The sequence below is a fragment of the Cuculus canorus genome, chromosome 1 (assembly GCF_017976375.1).
Source record: "Cuculus canorus isolate bCucCan1 chromosome 1, bCucCan1.pri, whole genome shotgun sequence".
Classification (NCBI taxonomy): Eukaryota; Metazoa; Chordata; class Aves; order Cuculiformes; family Cuculidae; genus Cuculus; species Cuculus canorus.
The window spans coordinates 1835266-1856196 of record NC_071401.1 but is presented as its reverse complement, the minus strand read 5'-3'; the positions used below and the strand labels follow the sequence as shown (position 1 = coordinate 1856196).

Here is a 20931-nt window from a genome sequence, read left to right as displayed (position 1 = left end):
TCATCACAGGGGTGCTGGAACTGGATGACCTTGAAGGTCCCTTCCAACTCAAACCATTCTATGATTCTATGAAATACTGAGAGGTCTATACTGAGCTACTATCATTTCTGTAAAAAAAATATACCTTGAACCAAAGAAATATTAAGTAATAATATATAAAGGTCTTCTCTTCAAAGGACAAAGCATATTTAAAACTTCATTAAGTATCTGGTATTCTTTATATTCCTCCTATTTGATTTTTAATGTTTCGTTAGTGTCATATAATCATAGAATAGTTTGGGTTGGAAGGGACCTTAAAGATCATCCAGTCCAATCCCTCTGCAATGGGCAGGGACACATCATGTCATATTGTTTATTTTCATGGCATAAATAATTTCATAGAGGTGGATCAGCAAATCCGCACTACAGATACAGTGGTTAATATTCTACTGTTCAAATACTCAGTAAAATTAATACTACTCATCTACTGCGGGGGATTGAAATCTAATGAATGATTAGGGCATAACTGCCTTCTGCACTATGCTAAGCACAGATTTTTCTTAAGTTCTTAAAAAGAGAATAAAAGAGAAAAAATATTTAGCCACAATTTTTTTAACAATTATATTTGTACTCTTCTCTGCCAGAACTGCATTTTGTGTTTCAATTCTAGGCTCCAAAAAGCACACGATGTACCACATTTAATTGGTTGGCAGACAGTAGTAACATTTGGTTTTTTAGCAACGCAAGTAAAAAGAATATATTAAGAATATTTTTCTACTCCCTAATTTTACTCTATCTACGTGTAAAACTTCCTAAGGATGTAGTATTGCCATCCATCATTCTAGTTAATTAACTGCCATGTTGATTACAATAATGCCTTCAGTCAATGAAAGAATAAATCTCCACTGTCCAAAGTGATGTCCAAATACTAGAATACTATCTCCGCCTTCCTTGTTTCATTGGACAAGATCTGAATTACAGATGGCGAAAGCATTACATTCATGCTGGCCAATAAAAGGCTGTGCCAGAGGAGGTTCGGATGAGACATCAAGAAGAATTTATTCATTGAAAGGGTTCTCAGGTACTGGCAGAGGCTGCCCAGGGAGGTGGTGGAGTCCCCATGCCTGGAAAGATTTAAAAGATGGGGAATGAGGTGCTCAGGGATATGGTCTAGTAGTGTACAGGTACAGTTGGAATCGATGATCTCAAAGGTCTTTCCCAACCAAGCAATTTTATGATTCAATAAATGTGCAGAATTTTCCAATCAAGCCATTCTATGATGGCAAAATTAAGTGAATCACACTATAAAAATGCATTTTCACACACTTCCTTTTTCTCTGCTGATCTCAGCCTTAGGTAAGTTGACATCAAAAGATTCTATGATGGTTTGGGATGGGGGAGGTGGGAAACAAAACACCCTCCACACCAAAAATGAAGATTTATTAGACCAGAAAACCTTTATCTATCAACTTGTTTTGTGTAAGCCAAACAGTACAGCTCAATGATGAGTTACTCGTGAAGTGCTCTGAAATTAAAGCGTAACAGCAAGTCATAAAGAAAACCTGTAGTCTGTAACACAATCATAATCTTATGAGTTTTATGAGGAGCGGCTGAGGGAACTGGGGTTGTTTAGCCTGTAGGAAAGGAGGCTGAGGGGAGACCTTATCACTGTCTACAGCTGCCTGAAAGGAGGTTGTAGAGAGATGGGCGTTGGTCTCTTCTTCCAAGTGATAGGTGATAGGACAAGAGGGAATGGCCTCAAGTTGCACCAGGGAAGGTTCAGATTGGACATCAGGAAAAATACCTTCACCAAAAGGGTTCTCAAGCATCAGCAGAGGCTGCCCAGAGAGGTGGTGGAGTCCCCATCCCTGGACGGATTTAAAGGACAGGGAGATTAGGTGGTCAGGGATATGGCTTAGTAGTGGATAGGTATGGTTGGACTCAAAGGTCTTTTCCAACCACATAATTCCATGATTCTATGATATAAAAGTGAGTACAGGAAAGTAATGCAAAATACAACATTGCAACATGTCCAGAGACAATGGAAAAAGTACATACTCCGGTTGGAAAAACCTGCTATCCATGTGCCTGGTCCCAAAACTTCAAAAGGCACTGGGGCAAGACAGAGCAGATATTTCTAATAAGTCTGATTGTTTTTCATATGCTTTTAGAGATTTCACGTGGGCACAAATGAAATACAAGCCTACGCATCTTTGTTCCTAAATGAGAGACACTTCAGCACTCTCCTCAACTTGCTATAGGAGCCTGCTTTGTACAACATAGAAACAGTCTCTAATCCCAAGAGGAAAACACCCAACACTGATGCAGTCAGGCAATGATTGATAAATCTGATTTTTGCCACCTCATTTGCATCTATGGCAACCAGACCTCTACGGATCACCCTTGATCTCTACATTTCTTCATGTGCTAACAGCTGCCTCGGGGGCAAGTTCTTCATTGGCTGACTCTATAGCAGACATGGGATATATTTCCTGGCTGGACTGTCCAATGACTCCCCTGCCACCTAGCTGACAGCTATCAAATATAGAAGACAGAAATATGTCCCTAGAAAGCTATAACACCTTAGGTAATATAACGGGAGAGAAAGAAATAGCTTCAAGCATTTCATTCTGCATTTATTCCAAAACCACTGCCTACAATTTCTTCACAATGAGGGTGGTGAGACACTGGAAGAGGTTGCCCAGGGAAGTTGTGGCTGCCACCTTTCTGGAAGTGTTGAAGACCAGGTTGGATGGGTCGTGGAGCAATCTGGTCTGGTGGGAGGTGTCTGTGCCCATGGCAGGGGGTTTGGAACTGGATGATCTTTCAGGTCCCTTCCAACCAAAACCATTCTACGATTCCATGAATTCCAATAGTTGTCCAAGAGGACACAACAGCAAATTATCACACTGCAAACAGCTACGGCCCCTCCTGTGTCTCAGTGAAAGACATTTCAGCTACCAAGTTTTACTTTTGTCTTTCCTGTCCACTAGAGGATAAAAATAGTGAGTTACCACAGTTAGGCTGATGAATACATCACTGTCTTGTCTCAGCAAGAGAAACAAGAAGGCCACTAAAAGTGGGATAAAATCAGAAACTGGGCTGCCTTAATAAGTCTTCATCAATTAAAGGACCATGCTGTTACCTTTTAACTCACTTCTTTAAAGCAGATAACAAGCATTGTCTATGTTGTAAAGGCGACCCAGAACAAATATTAATCTAAAAGTAATTTATGAGGGTAAATGCAGTGTTATTTGCTCTTCCAACTAAAAACTGTGGCATAATAGAAGCTGCCTGTAGCTTGTATTAACATTATCCAAGCTCACGCTACACATTATGCATGGCCCATGAAACACTTCAACCTCAAGGCAAAGTAATTCCTAATATCAAATGCAAAGACAGTTCAGAGTTGTGAAAAATATTTCCCTCGAACCTCAATTTTCGTCTTCACTTTGTCAGATGTTATTAAAGATAGCATTACTGTCACAGTTCAAAAAGTATTATAGAATCATGAAATGGTTTCAGTTGGAAAAGACCTTTAAGATCATCGAGTCCAAGTATCAGTCCAGTCCTGTTAAGTCTGGTCACTACACCAAGTATGACACCTACTTATCTTTTAAATGACTCAAGGGACAACGACTCAATCATGTCCCTGGGCAACTAACAACCCTTTCAGTAAAGAAATTCCCTCTAATATCCAACCTAAACCTATTGCTTACCTAAAAATATTTCTTCTTCTCTGCACAGTCCTCTATTATTCTTTAATATCCCTTCCAACCCAAACCATTCTATGATTCTAGAGCAGGTATAGCCTCAGAAGACATCAGAACCCTAAGAAATTACCAGAGAATATCTGATAGAGGTCAATGTTAAAACCAAATTTAGAGACTGGAAGAAGCAACCACAGAACAAAGTAAAAGTAATTTCTGGTTCCAAAGTTTTTAGTGAAGTCCATGCTACTTACAAAAGGTCAGACAGTAGCCACAGCATATCTTTCAGTTACATGGCATTTATTTATAGTTAGCATAGTCATTGACTCAAAATCATACTACTACCTCACTGTGCTGAAGGAAATCACATTACCCCTCTGCTACTGAAGACTACTGAACAAAGCAGCGTTCCCAGCCATTGCCTTCAAGCAGAAACAGATATTTCCCTACAAGATGGGAATATTTTGAAGGACAAAATTCAGCCTAGACTCTTTTCTTTAGTATTCCCCACCATCTAGCTGGACGGCTTCCCACACAAAATACTTCTGAGACTAGTACTTGGAGGACAACAAGGAGAGCATGAACCAACAGCGTGCCCTTGCAGTAAGGAGGGCCGTAGATTTCTTGGACTGTATTACCAGTAGGCCTAGTGAGACCAGTGGTGAGAGCCCACCACTGGTGAGACCCTAGTTACAGGGTCCTTAGGAAAAGGAAGACATGGTCATGTTAGAGTGAGTCCTGCAAACGGGCTACAAAGTCAGTGGAGGGACTGGAGCATCAGCCATACAAGGAGAGGTTGAGGCAGCTGGGACTCTTCAGTCTTGAGAAGAGAAAGGTCAGGTGATCCTTACCAATGTGTATAAATCGATGAGTGGAGTAAAGAAGATGGAAGTGGGCTCTTCTCAGTATTGCTCAGTGAAAGGACAAATAGGAACAAGCCGAAACACAAGAAATTCTGTTTAAACCTAATAAAAACCTATGGGCCTCTGAGAACCTGGTGAAGTTCAACAAGGCCAAGTGTAAGGTCCTGCACTTGGGACAAGGCAATCACCATTTTCAGTACACGATGGGGGATGATGTGATTGAGAGCAGCCCTGCAGAGAAAGATTTGAGGGTGCTGGTTGATGAGAAGCTTAACATGAGCCGGCAATGTGCGCTCGCAGCCCAGAAGGCCAAACGTATTTTGGGCTGCATCAAAAGAAGCGTGGCCAGCAGTTCAAGGGAAGCGATTCTGCCGCTCTATTCCTCTCTTGTGAGACCTCATCTGGAATACCATGTCCAGTTCTGGAATCCTCAATGTAAGAAGGACATGGAGCTGTTGGAACGGGCCCAGAGGAGGGCTACAAAGATAATTGGAGGGCTGGAGCACCTTCCCTACGAGGACAGGCTGAGATAGTTGGGCTTGTTCAGCCTGGAAAAGAGAAGGCTCAGAAGAGATCTTACAGCAACCCTCCAGTACCTGAAGGGGGCCTACAGGAAAGCTGGAGAGGGGCTATTCACAAAAGCTCGTGGTAATAGGACGAGGAGGAATGGGTACAAAATGGAGAGGGGCAGATTTAGACTAGACATTAGGAAGAATTTCTCCACCATGGGAGTGGTGAGACATGTTGCCAAGGGAAGTTGTGGCCGCCCCATCCCTGGAGGTGTTGAAGGCCAGGTTGGATGGGGCTTTGAGCAGCCTGATATAGTGGCATGTCTCTGCCCATGTCAGGGGTGTTGGAACTAGATGATCTTTAAGGTCCCTTCCAACCCTAACTATTCTATGATTCTATGATTATCGATTATACAGTCTTTAAAACTATTTCTCCCGTCATTTTACCTGTAATATTGAAATTAATATTGAAATTAATATTGAAATTACAGGTAAAATTGTAAGTATCGCCATTGTAAATACACTAAAAACTGTTGATCTACTTACAATAACCTGTTAAAAAAATACAAATTTTAGAATTATACAAATAGATCAAAAAAAAAAACGTAACTCAGACTGTAAACTGTTTCTGCACAACTGTTTTAAAGAGCAATATAAAATGAACTAGGAGAAAGAGTTGCATTAATGTCCTGGTGTAAAACTAGAGGTTGTAATTCTAGCAATAAAAGCACAATATAGAATCATAGAATAGTTTGGGTTGGAAGGGACATTAAAGATCATCCAGTTCCAACCTCCCTGCCGTGGGCAGGGACATCCCACTAGATCAGGCTGCCCAAGGGCCCATCCAACCTGGCCTTCAACACCTCCACGGATGGGGCAGCCATAGCCTCCCTGGACAAACTGTTCAAATAAAAACCGTTCAACCTGTTCAAACAAAACCACTCTCTACAAAGGCTGAATGCTCTATCTATTATTATATGGGGTAAACTCTGTTTCAAAAAGTCAAAGGTGATGAGATAAATATTAAATTGGCCTCATTTTGACCACATCTACAAACAGTTCTTTATGAATCCTGAGTGTAATTGAGTAAATAATTACTTTTAAGAAGGAGGTTTTGATAAGATTGTCTGTGAACTCAGCCCTTAACAGAAAAAAACAAATAGAAGAGAAAAGCAAATTATCCAAATATCCCATTTGAGACTAAGCACTTATCAGAAATATAAGGTCCTGACCACAAAGAAGAAATAGGAGAGACTTGAAATTGATGTTTAAACTCTATTCCCATTGGAAGCCTAAAAAGCTTCAGTACATTGAAGTGACAGAGCATGATCAACAGGCCCAAAACAAAATAGATGACCCATGAATGATTCATATTGCATGGTATGGTATAATCTATAATTTCTTGCATCACTATTATCAGTAGAATTGTGCTGTGTTATTTTTAATAAATAGAGCGTAAGAAAATGCATCGTAAATGCATTATCAGTAGAACTGCCCTCTGCCACATTCATTGCACCTTCTCCAGCATACACAGGACTTTAAACACCAACACCTGGGCCATCAACACCTTGAAACATCAACACCTGGGTGACCAGTCAGCACAAGCATGAACATTCTGTGAAAGAAGAAAAACTATGCAAGAATACTGCACCTCAACAGTCGCCTTAGTTCAAAGATAAGAGATCCTAGAATCATTAAGTTGGGAAAGACCTTAGAGATCATCAACTCCAACTGTACCTGTCTACTACTACATAATGTCCACAAGCACCTCATCTACCCGCCTTTTAAGCACCTCCAGGGACAGGAACTCAACCACCTCCCTGGTGGTGGCAGCCTCTCCCAGTGCTTGATAACCTTTTCTGTAAAGAAACTTTTCCTAACGTCCAGCCTAAACTTCCCCTGATGCAGCTTAAGGCCATTCCCTCTCGTTTTGTCACCTATCACTTGGGAGAAGAGACCAACACCACCTCTATACAACCTCATTTTAGGTAGTTGTAGAGAGCAATATGGTTTCCCCTCAGCCTCCTCTAGGCTAAACAACCCCAGTTCCCTCAGTCACTCCTCGTAAGACTTGTTTTCCAGCTCCTTCACCAGTTTTGTTGCTCTTCTCTGGACACACTCCAGCACCTCAATGTCTTTCTTATAGTGAGGGCCCCAAAACTGAACACAGTATTTGAGGTGCAGCCTCACCAGTACAGAGTACATGGGCACAGTCACTGCCCTGCTCCCACTGGCCACAACATTTCTGATACAAGCCAAGATGCTGTTGGCCTTCTTGGCTACCTGAGCATACTGCTGGCTCATGTTCAGTTGGCTGTCGACCAACACCCCCAGGTCTGTCTCTGCCAGGCAGCTTTCAAGTCATTCTTCCCCAAGTCTGTAGCACTGCACAGGGGTTTTCTGTCCCAAGTGCAGAGATGTGTGGCTGTTTACTTTATCTCCCTTATTGGGCTCTCACCAGGCTTTAAGAGGGGAGGCGATGGAGCAGCTGAGACCAGTGGTTCCTCAGTTTCTCAACTGATGTAAGTTGTTTATTTAGCAATACAAACACTGGACACACTTGCAGTGACTTTGGAGACCTCACTTTTTCAAGCACACAATGCACTTAATTGCTTTACTTACGAGTAGGAGTAGCAGAACAATATCAGGATTATCACATGCACAGGCTACATGCATCGATGTCCAAAAATCCTCATCTTGATGATTTATATTGACTCCTCTGTCTATCAGAATTTCTGCAGCAAATGCATTATCGTAGCGGGCGCACTAGAAGAAAGAAGAGCAGATTAGGGACAGCGGTTTTACTCGGTGTACAACTGAATTTATAACATAAAATTTTTGCTCCATTTAACATTGAAATTGAGTAGATCGTAGAATCTCTAAGTTGGAAAAGACCTTTGAGATCATCAGTGATGCACTGTAGTTGAACTCTTGGGTATGTAGGGGACAGCCGCTGATGAAGCTATAGAAATAGTTTTGTGGAGATCACAAGTTCCAAGTATATGATTCATAGAATCCTTTACAGAATCATAGAATCATAGAATAGTTTTGGTTGGAAGGGACTGTAAAGATCATCCAGTTCCAACACCCCTGCCATAGGCAGCGACACCTCCCAGCAGACCAGGCTGCCCAAGGCCACATCCAACCTAGTCTTCAACACCTCCAGGGATGGGGCAGCCACAACTTCCCTGGGCAACTTGTTCCAGTGCCTCACCACGCTCATCGTGAAGAATTTCCTCCTTATGTCTAAATCGACAGTGAAGGTGAGGCTTTCTTTCAGTTCAATTGCTCAGGGGCATGGTTTAGTGGCTGGTAGGAATGGTTGGACTCGATGATCCTGGAGGTCTTTTCCAAGCTAGCGATTCTGCAATTCTGTGAATACTGTCATTCTAAATAAGTGCACAGGTATCAGTGCACGATGATCGCATCATGAGCAGTGGCATCTAACTATATGTACACCCACACATACATATGTCCACATGTACATGAATTTCTGTCTTTTATGCACTGCGTAGCAATAATACATACCTCCCTGTACACTCGTATTTCCAGTCCAAGATCCAGACTGATTCCTGTTCTATTCTCTCTCACAGACAGATACGCTAAGGGTGTACTAGGCTACAGGGGAGAGGAAGATGCTGTACACTATGAGTGTGGGGAGGCACTGGAAGAGGTTGCTCAGGGAAGTTGTGGCTGTGCCATCCCTGGAGGTGTTGAAGGCCAGGTTGGATGGGACCTTGGGCATCCTGATCTAGCGGGACACATCCCTGCCTATGGCAGGGGTGTTGGAACTATGATGATCTTTAAGGTCCCTTCCAGCTGAAACTATTCTATGATTCTATGAATTGGAAGTGTTTCAAGAAAGAAGATAAGCGGTTTTTATGATTGGTTGAGAAACATAAAGCGTCACTTTTGAGGGAGAACCGAAACAAGACAGGAGACATGAATCACCAAGGTGAACTTCAAAGAAGAACAATGAACAATAGAGAACTGAAAGTGACTTCAAAGAAGAACAACGAACAACAGAGAACTGAGAGCCTATGGAAAAACACCCCAGAGAAAAAACAAGAACTTTTCGAAGAAAAATTACCTATCGTAAAATGTATATAAATATCTGATGATTTTGTATGGGCTTTTGCCAGTCTCAGAGGTGATGGCCCAACTGTTAATAAAGCAAGCCTAGAGTTACCCTCAGTCTTGTGAAAATCCTTTAACATTCTCATATCAATCACATGTTTAAGGCATTGTTAAGCTAAAAATTCTCTAGAAAGCTTCCATGCAAAACAAATGACAGATGTCACTGAGCAATTTGTGTATTAATAATAGATGTAGAGTCTTTTGTGATTACTTAACAGTTTGAAAAGAGACTAGATTTGTAGCAGCAATTTAATTGCTGCTTCTCCTCATTTCTTGTTTAATGCATTTTGTGAATCAATTGGCCAATCTCAGTCAAAGTTCCAGGAGAAAACTGGCACTCCTACACTTTGTTCTTAGGGTGGGTCGGGTGATTGCCCTCAGAAGCCGATATGACAGTATGTGCTTCCCACTAAACGGACAAGTACTCTCTTTTTTGGTACTTGTCTAATGAGAGTTCAGTGAATAACTTTGAAGATCCCACGGCTTCCTCTTTTGGTCATTGTCCACAAACTGTTTTTCTTTTACCTTCCAGCTATTTAATCATAGAATTCTAGAATAGTTTGGGTTGGAAGGGATCTCAAAGATCCCATGGGCAGGGACACGTCCCACTAGATCAGGCTGCCCAAGGCCCATCCAACCTGGCCTTGAACACCTCCAGGGATGGGGCAGCCACAACTTTCCTCAGCAACCTGTGCCAGTGCCTCACCACTCTCATCGTGAAGAAATTCCTCGTTATGTCTCGTCTAAATCTACCCCTCTCCAGTTTATAGGCATTGCCCCTAGTCCTATCACTACAAGTGTTTGTAAACAGTCTCTCCCCAGCTTTCTTGTAGGCCCCCTTCTCAGGTACTGGAAGGTCATTCTAAGGTCTCGTCAGACCCTTCTCTTCTCCAGGCTGAAGAACCCCAATTCCCTCAGCCTGTCTTCATATGGGAGGTGCTCCAGCACCTAATCTAAATTCCTATGCAAATAACAATAAACTAAATGCAGATAATATGTTAAACAGCAACATATAGGAAACTGGTACAAGAAAATATGCACAAAACCAAAGGAAAAATGTTACATCATGATACTTTTCATATAGGATCTCTGAATCTCTGAACCATGTAATTCTACCTTTGAAATCATGCAATATTTCCTCTGTTCTTTCTTACTGCACATATGATTTATAAATAAAACATCTCATTCTACTCGGTTAGTTACCATTCCTAAGACATGACCCATCCTTTTGTTAGCCATTTGGAAACAACCATTTATTTCACGTGCATAGCTGGATACAATCATAATCACTATGGAGGGCATTGTAGATAAAAAATCCCAACACTACTAAGCCTTTCTTTTTGTTAATATGTCCAATCTGCTACTCAGCATCCCATCGTATTTATCCACAGTCACTAACACTAATCTTCAATCGCTCTTACCAGATGGAGTAAGGAGCCTCCTGAGGAAACAAGCATATGAGGGTCAGCACCATCCTTCAACAGCCGCAGCACTGAAATTTCAAAGAAAAGAGGAATAAGAATTACTGCAGCAATATACCTAAGTCTGAGCTGCTAATAGGTCGATTCTTCATCATCTTCATTAAGGGGTTTAATAATATATGCAAACCTCTCAGATAACATTTGCAAAACTATCATGTCAGCATTTCCCATCTCATCTATTTTAATGGCTAAGCCTGGAAGCAAAAGACGTTTGATAATGATGTTAAATATGAACAGTATCAAGGACTTCTCAAGCAGGCAGATGAGCATGTCAGTTCTGTACATAGCAGAGAGGAGGGGAGAGCTGGAGGAAGGTCACAATCACTCGATTAGTTCATTTGGGGGCAAAATCAGAGTCAACTGGTTTTATTTGACTTTGTACTGTTCCCATTAGATTTGTTGGCTTTTTCTGTAAATAATTGAAATTAGCGTTCATAACTTACTTCACTTGAAATTAATCATCACACCAAAGCTAAATAATCTGCACTCAATTTAACCTTTCCAGTGCGCTGCCAGAACACTTACATAGCATAATTCTTAAAATCATTTGGAGTCAAACTCCACTCGAAACCCCTTGAAAAGAAAACAGGAAGATAAAAGCAAGCAAAAATCTCAACCCCTCAAATTGATGCTCACTTGAGTGTGAAAATTCTGCACCTTTTCCCCATGGATTTTATTGCCTTTATAACCTTTTCACTCAGAATCAAAGCATTGACTAACTCACGCTACCAGTGTTCATTCCTGGAGCAGAACAGCAGAGTAACAATCCAAGACTTTTTACAGGGCATGTAGTGATAGGACGAGGGGAAATGGCTTTAAATTGGAAGGGAGAAGATTTAGATTAGACATTAGGAAGAAATTCTTGATGAGGAGGGTGGTGAGGCACTGTCACAGGCTGCCCAGGGGAGTTGTGGATGCTCCCACCCTGGAAGTGTTGAAGGCTCAGACCTTATTGTTAATCCTCCCTCCTTAAATAGTTGTGCAACTACATCCTCCTCAAGACTTAACATTTTCAACATTCCTAATGTTATGCCATTTCTTTGGCAGGCAAGAAAATAAGATTTCCATATCTAAGAAGATTTCTTAAGGGTCTGAAGGTCATTTCGTTCTGCCAATCCTATCAGGATTTCACCTCAAAAAATTAATGCTCCAAGTAGTTTCCCTTCCTAGTCTGCATTTTCACAGGATGGGATGAGCAGATTAAGGAGCCAACTAGAAAACTCTGTTCCCTTCCCCCATCTACAAAAGGCCTTGTACATCATTTACCTCTGGCTACTTCTGCATCTGGCAACAGACTCTAATGGCATAAAATAGTCCCAGGAAAGACCAAATGCAGTTTCTTGTACGGTCATGGAGATTAATTCATTCATTAAGAGCCTTGGGGCCACCAAAAATAACTTTTGGGTAGGTCCATCTAAGCAAAGACAGAGGAGGGCTATGAAGATCAGAAGGCTGGAGCACCTCTGCAATGAGGACAGGCTAAGACAGTTTGGGTTGTTAAGCCTGTATAGAAGAAGGTACTGTGGAGACCTCAGAATGGCCTTACAGTACCTGAAGGGGGCCTACAAGAAAGTTGTGGAGGGACTTTTTACAAGGGCATGGAGTGATAAGACAAGGGAGAATGGCTATAAATTGGAAGGGGGGAAATTTAGATGAGACATTAGGAAGAAATACTTCACAATGAGGGTGGTGAGGCACTGGAACAGGTTGCCCAGGGAAGTTGTGGTTGCCACCTCCCTGGAAGTGTTGAAGGCTGGGTTGGATGGGGCCTTGTGCGGTCTGGTGTAGTGGGAGGTGTCCCTGGCACCTATGGCAGAGGGGTTGGAACTGGATGATCATTAAGGTTCCTTCCAACCCAAGCCATTCTATGACTTAATGATTCCATGAGGAAGACTTCTCTCTTTTGGCAGGAACAGGACATGCAGGAAGGTCAGAAGGTTAGGAAACTCCATTTTGAATAACATTGCACAAGAACTACTTCCGGAGCCTAAAGCAGTAACCAAGTACTGAAAGAGTCTGTGTGTACTTAGGTACAGAAAACATGGACAATTTACAGTTTTGAGCCACTCAGTATAAGAAAGACGTTGAGGTGCTAGAGCGTGTCCAAAGAAGGGCAACAAAGCCAGCAAAGGGGCTGTAGAAGAAGCCAAATGAGAGGCAGCTGAGGGAAATAGGGTTCTTTAGCCTAGAGAAAAGAAGGCTGAGGGAAGACCTTATCAATGTCTACAACTGCCTGAAAAGAGGTCATAGCAGGCGGGTGTTGGTCTCTTCTCCCAAGTGACAGGCAATAGGATGAGAGGAAATGGCCTCAAGTTGCAGCAGGGGAGGTTCAGATTAGACATCAGGAAAAAAAGTCTTCACTGAAAGAGTTCTCAGTCACTGGCAGAAGCTGCTCAGGGAGGTGGTTGAGTCACCATTCCTGGAGGTATTAAAAGACAGGTAGATGAAGTTCTCAGGGGTCAGGTTTAGTAGTGGACAGGTACAGTTGAAGTTGACGATCTCAAAGGTCATTTCCAACCAAATGATTCTATGATTCTATAAGGAGTCTCTTCCTTTCATCAAACTCTCTAAGACATGGTTCTTACAGAGAAGCTATGCAAAATTAATACCTTTCCAGATCCATTTAGCAATACCTTGCTGTTCAAATTAAAAAATGACAGACCATTTCATGATCTGAGATTGAAATTCATATGAATGCTTTTGCCTTGCTTTCTTGCCCTCAGGAGAAATGCAGACCGATATTACAGCATAAAGAATTAATTCACAAACTCTGATCTTAAAGTAAAATATTAAATAACTATGACCTTAAAAAGAAGATCAAGTCACATGCAAAAAAATCAAGCTAAGTAGATGAAAGCTCAGTTGTTCTTTTCTCTGTCTGGTTTATTCTCCCTCATTACTGTATGTAGCCTAATCGTTGCTTCAGGAAATTCAAATCACAAAGACTAACAGGGCAAGATATGAAAACTCCTTTCATCTGGGCAACAGTTCTTGTTCTGAACCAGGATTTTGTGCTACATTGATTTACATATAAAAATAAGTGAAAAACATTGCTCTATCCTTGAATTAATCACCCCCTGCCAAACATATTAAAAAGGAAAATAAAGAAAAGAGGATCACAAAAGCAAAATCCTCCTCCTTACCTTGCAAGTCAATTAGGTCATCCATTTAAGACTTGGCTAGTGAGCAAGAAAATCTTCACCTTATGTTCATTATTCCTTTTTGACAGAACTACACTAGTTACTGCTAGTAATTTGGGATGAATTGAAAGTCATAGATAACTCTGTCCCAGAAATCATAGAATCATAGAATGGTTTGGATTGGAAGAGAACTCAAAGATCATTCAGTTCCAACCCCTATGTCATGGGCAGGGACACCTCCCACTAGACCAGGCTGCTCAAGGCCCCATCCAACCTCGCCTTGAACACTTCCAGGTATGGGGCAGCCACAACTTCTCTGGATAACCTGTGCCAGTGTCTCAGCACCCTCATCATGAAGAATTTCTTCCTAATGTCTAATCTAAATCTTCCGCCTTCCAACTTTTCACACTCCATTGGCTGAATTGCCTGGACTACTACTTATTATGCAGCCCCGTAATCCAGTAAAGACAATATTGCAATGCCTGTTACCAGCCACAGGTCTCATGATCTTCCCGTGTGGGACTAGGTCTACAAGGCTTACTTTGTCTGGACTTGGCTTGGCTTGCTTGCTTTGTTTTAAGTTTTTTAGCTGTTTTAGCAACTGCCTCCTGACAAGGTCGCAATTAGCTAACACATTTTAGCTTCATTTAGCTTTGTATAACTGTGCTCTGTAACGTGTTAAGAATTTCTACACTGAGATTCATAGAATCATAGAACCATAGAATGGTTTGTGTTTCAAGGGACCTTAAAGATCACCCAGTTCCGACCACCCTGCAGTTGGCAGGAACGCCTCCCAACAGATGAGGCTGCTCAAGGTCCCATCCAACCTGGTCTTGAACACTTCCAGGGATGAGGCAGCCACAACTTCCGTGGCAACCTAAGTGTCTCACCATCCTCAGTGTGAAGAATTTCTTCCTAATGTCTAACTTAAATCATCCCCTTTACAATTTAAAGCCCTTCCCCCTCGTCCTATCAATCCATGCCCTTGTATAAAGTCTCTCCCCGGCTTTCTTGGAGGCCCCTTCGGGTACTGGAAGACTGCTCTTAAGGTCTCCTTGGAGCCTTCTCTTCTCCAGGCTGAACAACCCCAACTCTCTCAGCCTGTCATACATGGCAATATCTAGTATTTACACTTTGCTATGCTGAAAAGCATCTAACTACTGTGGCACCCAGAACTATCTGTGACCTTATATGCAGCAGACAAAAGGAGTACAGATCTGAAGTGACAGCAGAGCCTGGAACACAAATTCAGTGGGCCCAGGGCTATCCATTACTCACCAGAGATCAGCTACTGATGGTAACGCAACTTAGGAGCTGGGCAATATTGCATTCACAGCAAATGCAGGTTTATTAGTAAGAGAAAAGACAAAAAAAAAGTGCCTAACATACATAAAAATTAACTGCTGGCCATCTGCTGTGCTGGATATAGAATATCAGTATGTGTTTCTACTAATCGTTCCTCTGGGGAATAGCAGCTAGCTGGTGTAAACTTTGTTCCTGTTAACATTTATTTTTGTTCTCTTTAGTTTAGCAGGGATAACTCTAGCTGGAAGGCTCTACTTATCCATTATGTGCAGAAACATGACTTACTGCAGAAGCTGAGCAAAGACCTTGCCCTTGCTGGAATGGATTATTCCATTGTCCTCCTGCCTCAGGCTCATGTTTCTGCCCTTTGCCTCGTACTGGCATAAGGCAAAGGTTAGTTGTTACCTAGATTGACAATCCGGGAATGTGGCAATGGGTATGAAGAGAGAGAATGGGGTAGCCAGCACTTTCAACAACAGCTGGAAGTGGTTTGGGCATAAGCTAACCATTACTACGGAAATGTTGGAACCCTATGTCCAGAGGAGGACTACGAAAATGATTGGAGGGATGGAGCACCTCTGCTATGAGGAAGATGGATACCAGCTAAAAGTATAAAGGGATGTGTACTCACAGCCCAGAAGGTCAACTGTATCCTGGGCTGCATCAAAAGAAGTGCAGCCAGCAGAGCGAGGGAGGTGATTCTCCCCCTCTACTCCACTCTCATGAGATCCCACCTGGAGTATTGTGTCCAGTTCTGGAATCCCCAACAGAATAAGGACATGGAACTGTTGGAATGGGTTCAGAGGAGGGCCACGAAGGTGATCAGAGAGCTGGAGAACCTCTGCCATGAGGCCAGGCTGAGAGAGTTAGGTTTGTTCAGCCTGGAGAAGAAAAGACTGCAGGGAGACGTTAGAGCAGCCACACAGTACCTGAAGGGTCAAGAAAGCTGTGGAGGGACTTTTTACAAAGGCATGGAGCGACAGGATGAGGGGGGATTGCTTTAAATTGGAGCAAGGAAGATTTAGATGAGATATCAGGAGGAAATTCTTGACAGTGAGGGTAGCGAGACACTGACACAGGTTGCCCAGGGAAGCTGTGGATGCCCCTTTCCCGGAAGTGTTGAAGGCCAGGTTGGATGGGACCTTGGGCAGCATGGTCTAGTGGGAGGAGTCCCTGCCCGTGGCAGCAGGGATTGGAAATGGATAATCCTTAAGGTCCCTTTCAACCTAAACCATGCTATGGTTCTATGATTCCATAACTACATTGAAATACTGGACAACAGAAGTGATACTGAAGGAAGAGAAAGAGCATACTTCCACCTCTTTCCACCAGTTAAGGAAATTTTCATAATTTTCCCTTTACTCCCTCCATAGTCAGACCTTTGATCCAATACTGGCATCTTAGATTCTATATAGATGTGCCACCTAAAAGCACACAACTACAGAAACAACACTGTCATTCACATCATTACTAGTGCAATAGCTGATGTTCTCCTTCAAAGCAAGCTCTAGCACTAGTTGACAGGGCTTATTCTGAGCAACTCTGCCCTTAATGAGCTTTTTAGAAAAAAGATTTGTAATTTTACTGCCTTTTCCACCCTTGAAATATTTCCAGCGATCACTGGAAACATCTGTCAAATTTGTTTGAACATCATCCTACTTCTCATTTTCTGAAAACTCTAGGAAGTAAATTCCCACTTTGCTTTAATAAAGATTAAGGATGACAAATGATAACAAACCTCGGAGAAGAGAAAGCTTTGAGGAGACATTAGAATCATAGAACGTTTTGAGTTGACAGAGGCAGTCTTACAGCCCCAGATAACATTTCTCTCCCAGCTTTAATGTTAAGCCCAGATCAAAACACACATTAGTTTTATCCCACGCTTTCCTCGTGAAGAAATTGGTCAGATCTCACTCTTGGAAGTATTTTAGAGGCTTGATCACTCCACAGGAGTGAACTTCCAGAAGCACAGGTAAGCATATGACAAGATAGACCTCTTGCTTTCTGCCTAGACCTCTAATATTTTCCCACCAGACCTTGAACCCTTATTATCTCTCCATGCCCAGGCATTCAGCAAGCCTGACAGCTTCCTGCCAACACCCTGTCACCCTGGAGGCTGAGAGCACAGCTCTTCCGTTATCTAAGACAACTAGAACTGGAAAACCACATAAAAACAATGTTTATCTCTCTGGGCCACACAGACACTAAGTCAAACTCCAATGAGATCTGTGAGGAGGGTCACAACTCCCTCAGCGGGACAGATATTTCTATCATTGACATAGCCAGAATAATTTATGAGTTCAGGGACCACTATAATTTAATAACTGCTAAATTTATAAGCACTTCTTCAGGCCAATTCCTTCTTTTGTGCCATTTTTATATACATGAAATTTAGTGTAGTCTGTGCTTCAACCGGAAAATATTAAGGCCACAAATCTAAAGGCTTAAAAAACACTAATGTGTGTTTCTTACAGTGCCAAAGCACAGGGGTACAAATCAACTGACATAAAAGTGACAATGGGCAGCAGTCAAATGGGACACATCTGGATTATGTTGTGATATCTCTGTTTTTAAGACACTGGATAGATGGATATTCCCATAGACAAGCAGTTGAGACTCTGAGACCGTTTTGTAAGAACAAGATTTAAAATTGTGTGGTTCACGTTACCTGATAGCTACATCTGAGTATTCTGCATTTTTTCTTTCCTTTTTTTTTTCATTTTTGTAGGATATTTATTCCTAAATCTTCTTTTCTTTCTTTTTCAGCTCAAATTATTCAAATCCTTCATGCATAGTTGCTCTTTCAATCAGTAGGACTCTAACTTACACAATTTGCTTGCAAACACATGCACTGACAATACCTAGAATCATACAAAAAAGTATAATCATAGAATGGTTTGGGTTGGAAGGGACCTTGAAGCTCACCCAGATCCAACCGTCCTGACATGGGAAGGGACACCTCCCACCAGACCAGGCTGCCCAAGGCCCCATCTAAAATGTCCTTCAGTACTCCCAGGGATGGGATCATCCACAGCTTCCCTGGGCAACCTGTGCCAGTGTCTCATCACCCTCCGCATGAAGCATTTCTTCATAATTTCTAATCTTAATCTTACTCCTTCCAATTTAAAGCCATCCTGCTTTGTCCTATCACCGCATGTCCTTGTTAAAAGTTCCTCCCCAGCTTTCTTGGAGGCCTCCTTCAGGTACTGGAAGCTGCTCTAAGGTGTCCCCACAGCCTTCTCTTCTCCAGGCTGAGCAATCCCAACTCTCTCAGTGTGTCCTCGTAGGAGAGGTCCTCCAGCCTTCTGATCATCTCCATGGCCCTCCTCTGGACCTGTACATGAAACGGTGGTGTAAATCCCAGTAATTTATGTGGGAAAGACTGTGGTGTAAATCACAATAACGTAGAGAAGACTGAAAGTAGCCATTCAGTTCCATGGCCCAAAGATATTGCTGCAGCGGCACCAGGAGATGGTGGTGAACCGTTTTTTTTTCCTTCATTTTTACTTAACTCTTCTAGACTTAAAGCTTTGTCCAGGTCACAGAGAGAAAACTACTGTGCTAAGGTCTGTCTCACTTGTTTATTAAGCTGTCATTTTACCTCACTGTAACTAAGCCCTGTAAATATTGCAGAGCTGTTGCTAAAATGATTCAAGACCACCTCAAAAAATTAACATGTGCTTAGCTAAAAATATTGCTTCTATCACCATAGCTGACAGCACAGGAGGGGTTTCGCCAGCATAGCTATTTCCCAGGCCAAAATAGCTGTGTCATTAAAACCTGGTAGCACAGACCTATCTAAATTCTGCATTTCTGTTAGTGAGACTAAATTACAATAAAACCAGAGCTTTTTCAAATCTACCGTAAAATGACGACTCTAACCTTAGGATAAAGTAGCTGATAAGTATAGTAAATTTAAATAGAGCTTTTCTCAAAGCTGTCACCTCCATCTATCTTATGGGAGTTACTTTTTTCAACGTCAAAAAGACTACAATAAAAAAAGCTTAGCATTTATGTCACCTATTACATTCTAGGTACGTATGTCTTACAATAAAGCTGGAGAGGGACTATTTACAACGGCTTGTAGTGATAGAACCAGAGGTGATGCTTATGAACTGCAGAGAGGTAGATTTAGACTAGACATAAGGAACAATTTCTTCGCTAGGAGAGTGGTGAGGCACTGGAAGTTGCTCACGGAAGTTGTGGCTGCCCCATCCCTGGAGGTATTGAAGGCCAGGTTGGCCGATGAGGGTCATTCTTGACGATGAGGGTGGTGAGGCACTGGCACAGGTTTCCCAGGGAGGTTGTGGATGCCCCGTTCCCAGAAGCATTGAAGGCCAGGTTGGATGGGGCCTTGGGCAGCCTGATCTAGTGGGAGGTGTCCCTGCCCATGGCAGGGGGGCTGGAACTGCATAGCCTTTAAGGTCCCTTCCAGCCCAAACTATTCTATGATTCTATCCATTTCCCATCTATGGACTCTCCTGGAGGTCCTGACAAAGGTGACTAAAACCAGGAAGAACATTGTCAACAGGCTACAGTCAGTTGTTACAAAAGCTCACACTCCACTGGGTTCACCTTAGCAATATCTGTCCATTTGAAAGCTTTCAAAATTAGTGGTGGAATATTTCAGCTAACTTTTCAAGTACGGATACACTCAATTGTACATTCAAAGGTTTGCAGAACTGAATAAAAGTTTCAGAACTTTACAGTAGTGTTACAGGCTTGGGGAAGAGTGGCTGGAAAGCTGCCTGGCAGAGAAGGACATGGGAGGGTCAGTTGACAGCAGCTGAATATCAGTCAGCAGTGGCCCAGGTGGCCAAAGGTCAAAGACATCTTGGCCTAGATCAGAAACAGCACGGCCAGCAGGACCAGGGAAGTGACTGCGGCCCTAAACTTGGCGTTAGTGGGGGCACACCTTGAATATTGTGTTCAGTTTTGGGCCTCTCACTCCAAGAAAGACATTGAGGGGCTGGAGTGCACCCAGAGAAGGGCAACAAAGCTGGTAAAGGGGCTGGAGAACAAGGGTTATGAGGAGCAGCAGAGGGAAATGGGATTGTTTATCCTGGAGAAAAGGAGTCTGAGGGGAGACCTTATGACTGTCTACAACTGCCTGACAGGAGGTTGTAGAGAGGTGGGTGTTGGTCTCTTCTCCCAAGCGACAGGCGTTAGGATGAGAGGAAATTGCCTCAAGCTGCAACAGGGGAGGTTCAGATTAGATATCAGGAGTAACTTCTTCATGAAAAGAGTTCTCAGGCACCAGCAGAGGCTGCTCAGGATGGTGGTTGAGGCCCCATCCCTGGAGGTAGGTGAGGTGCTCAGGGATAAGGTTTATTAGTTGACAGGTATAGTTAGACTCAATGATCTCAAAGATCTTTTCCAACCAAGCAATTCTATGATTCTATGGTTATTAAATTTGCAGTTTTCCAATCCTGTAGGCATTAAATTAAAATACAACAACACACATCAGCAAAATAACTCATTCTGTGGTCAGAATCAGCTTAATTTGAAAACCTTGATGATCTCATGCATTTCCCTAGTGCGACAGTGAAAGGTAAAGAATTTGCATAACAACACAATTTTTTTTGCTGAATAGACTGTACACCCCCTCTGTTTTACTCATCCCTTATGTTGCGCCTATATCGAAGTTACTTAATTGGCATAAATCAAATTACTGCTGACTTATATTCCATATGAAACAAGACCCACTCCCTCTTTTAAACTCTCACACCATTCTGAGCAAGTTTATGCCAGCTGTTTTAGAAGCTGTGTAAGCAAGTAATTACAACTTGTATTAGAGATCTTCAAGG

General features: G+C 42.3%; 1 protein-coding gene across 3 annotated transcripts in view; it reads right to left on the bottom strand.

Annotated features, from left to right (window-relative positions):
• Positions 1 to 20931, bottom strand: part of MYO16 (myosin XVI) — a 394275-nt gene that overhangs the window by 255088 nt on the left and 118256 nt on the right. For all 3 annotated transcript variants that reach the window (XM_054050575.1, XM_054050567.1, XM_009560753.2), the window contains exons 3-4: positions 10620 to 10690; positions 7684 to 7827 (exon numbers count right to left, since the gene is read on the bottom strand). In XM_054050575.1, coding sequence (XP_053906550.1) covers positions 7684 to 7827; positions 10620 to 10690 — 215 coding nt within the window. The remainder of the gene's footprint in view (positions 1 to 7683; positions 7828 to 10619; positions 10691 to 20931) is intronic.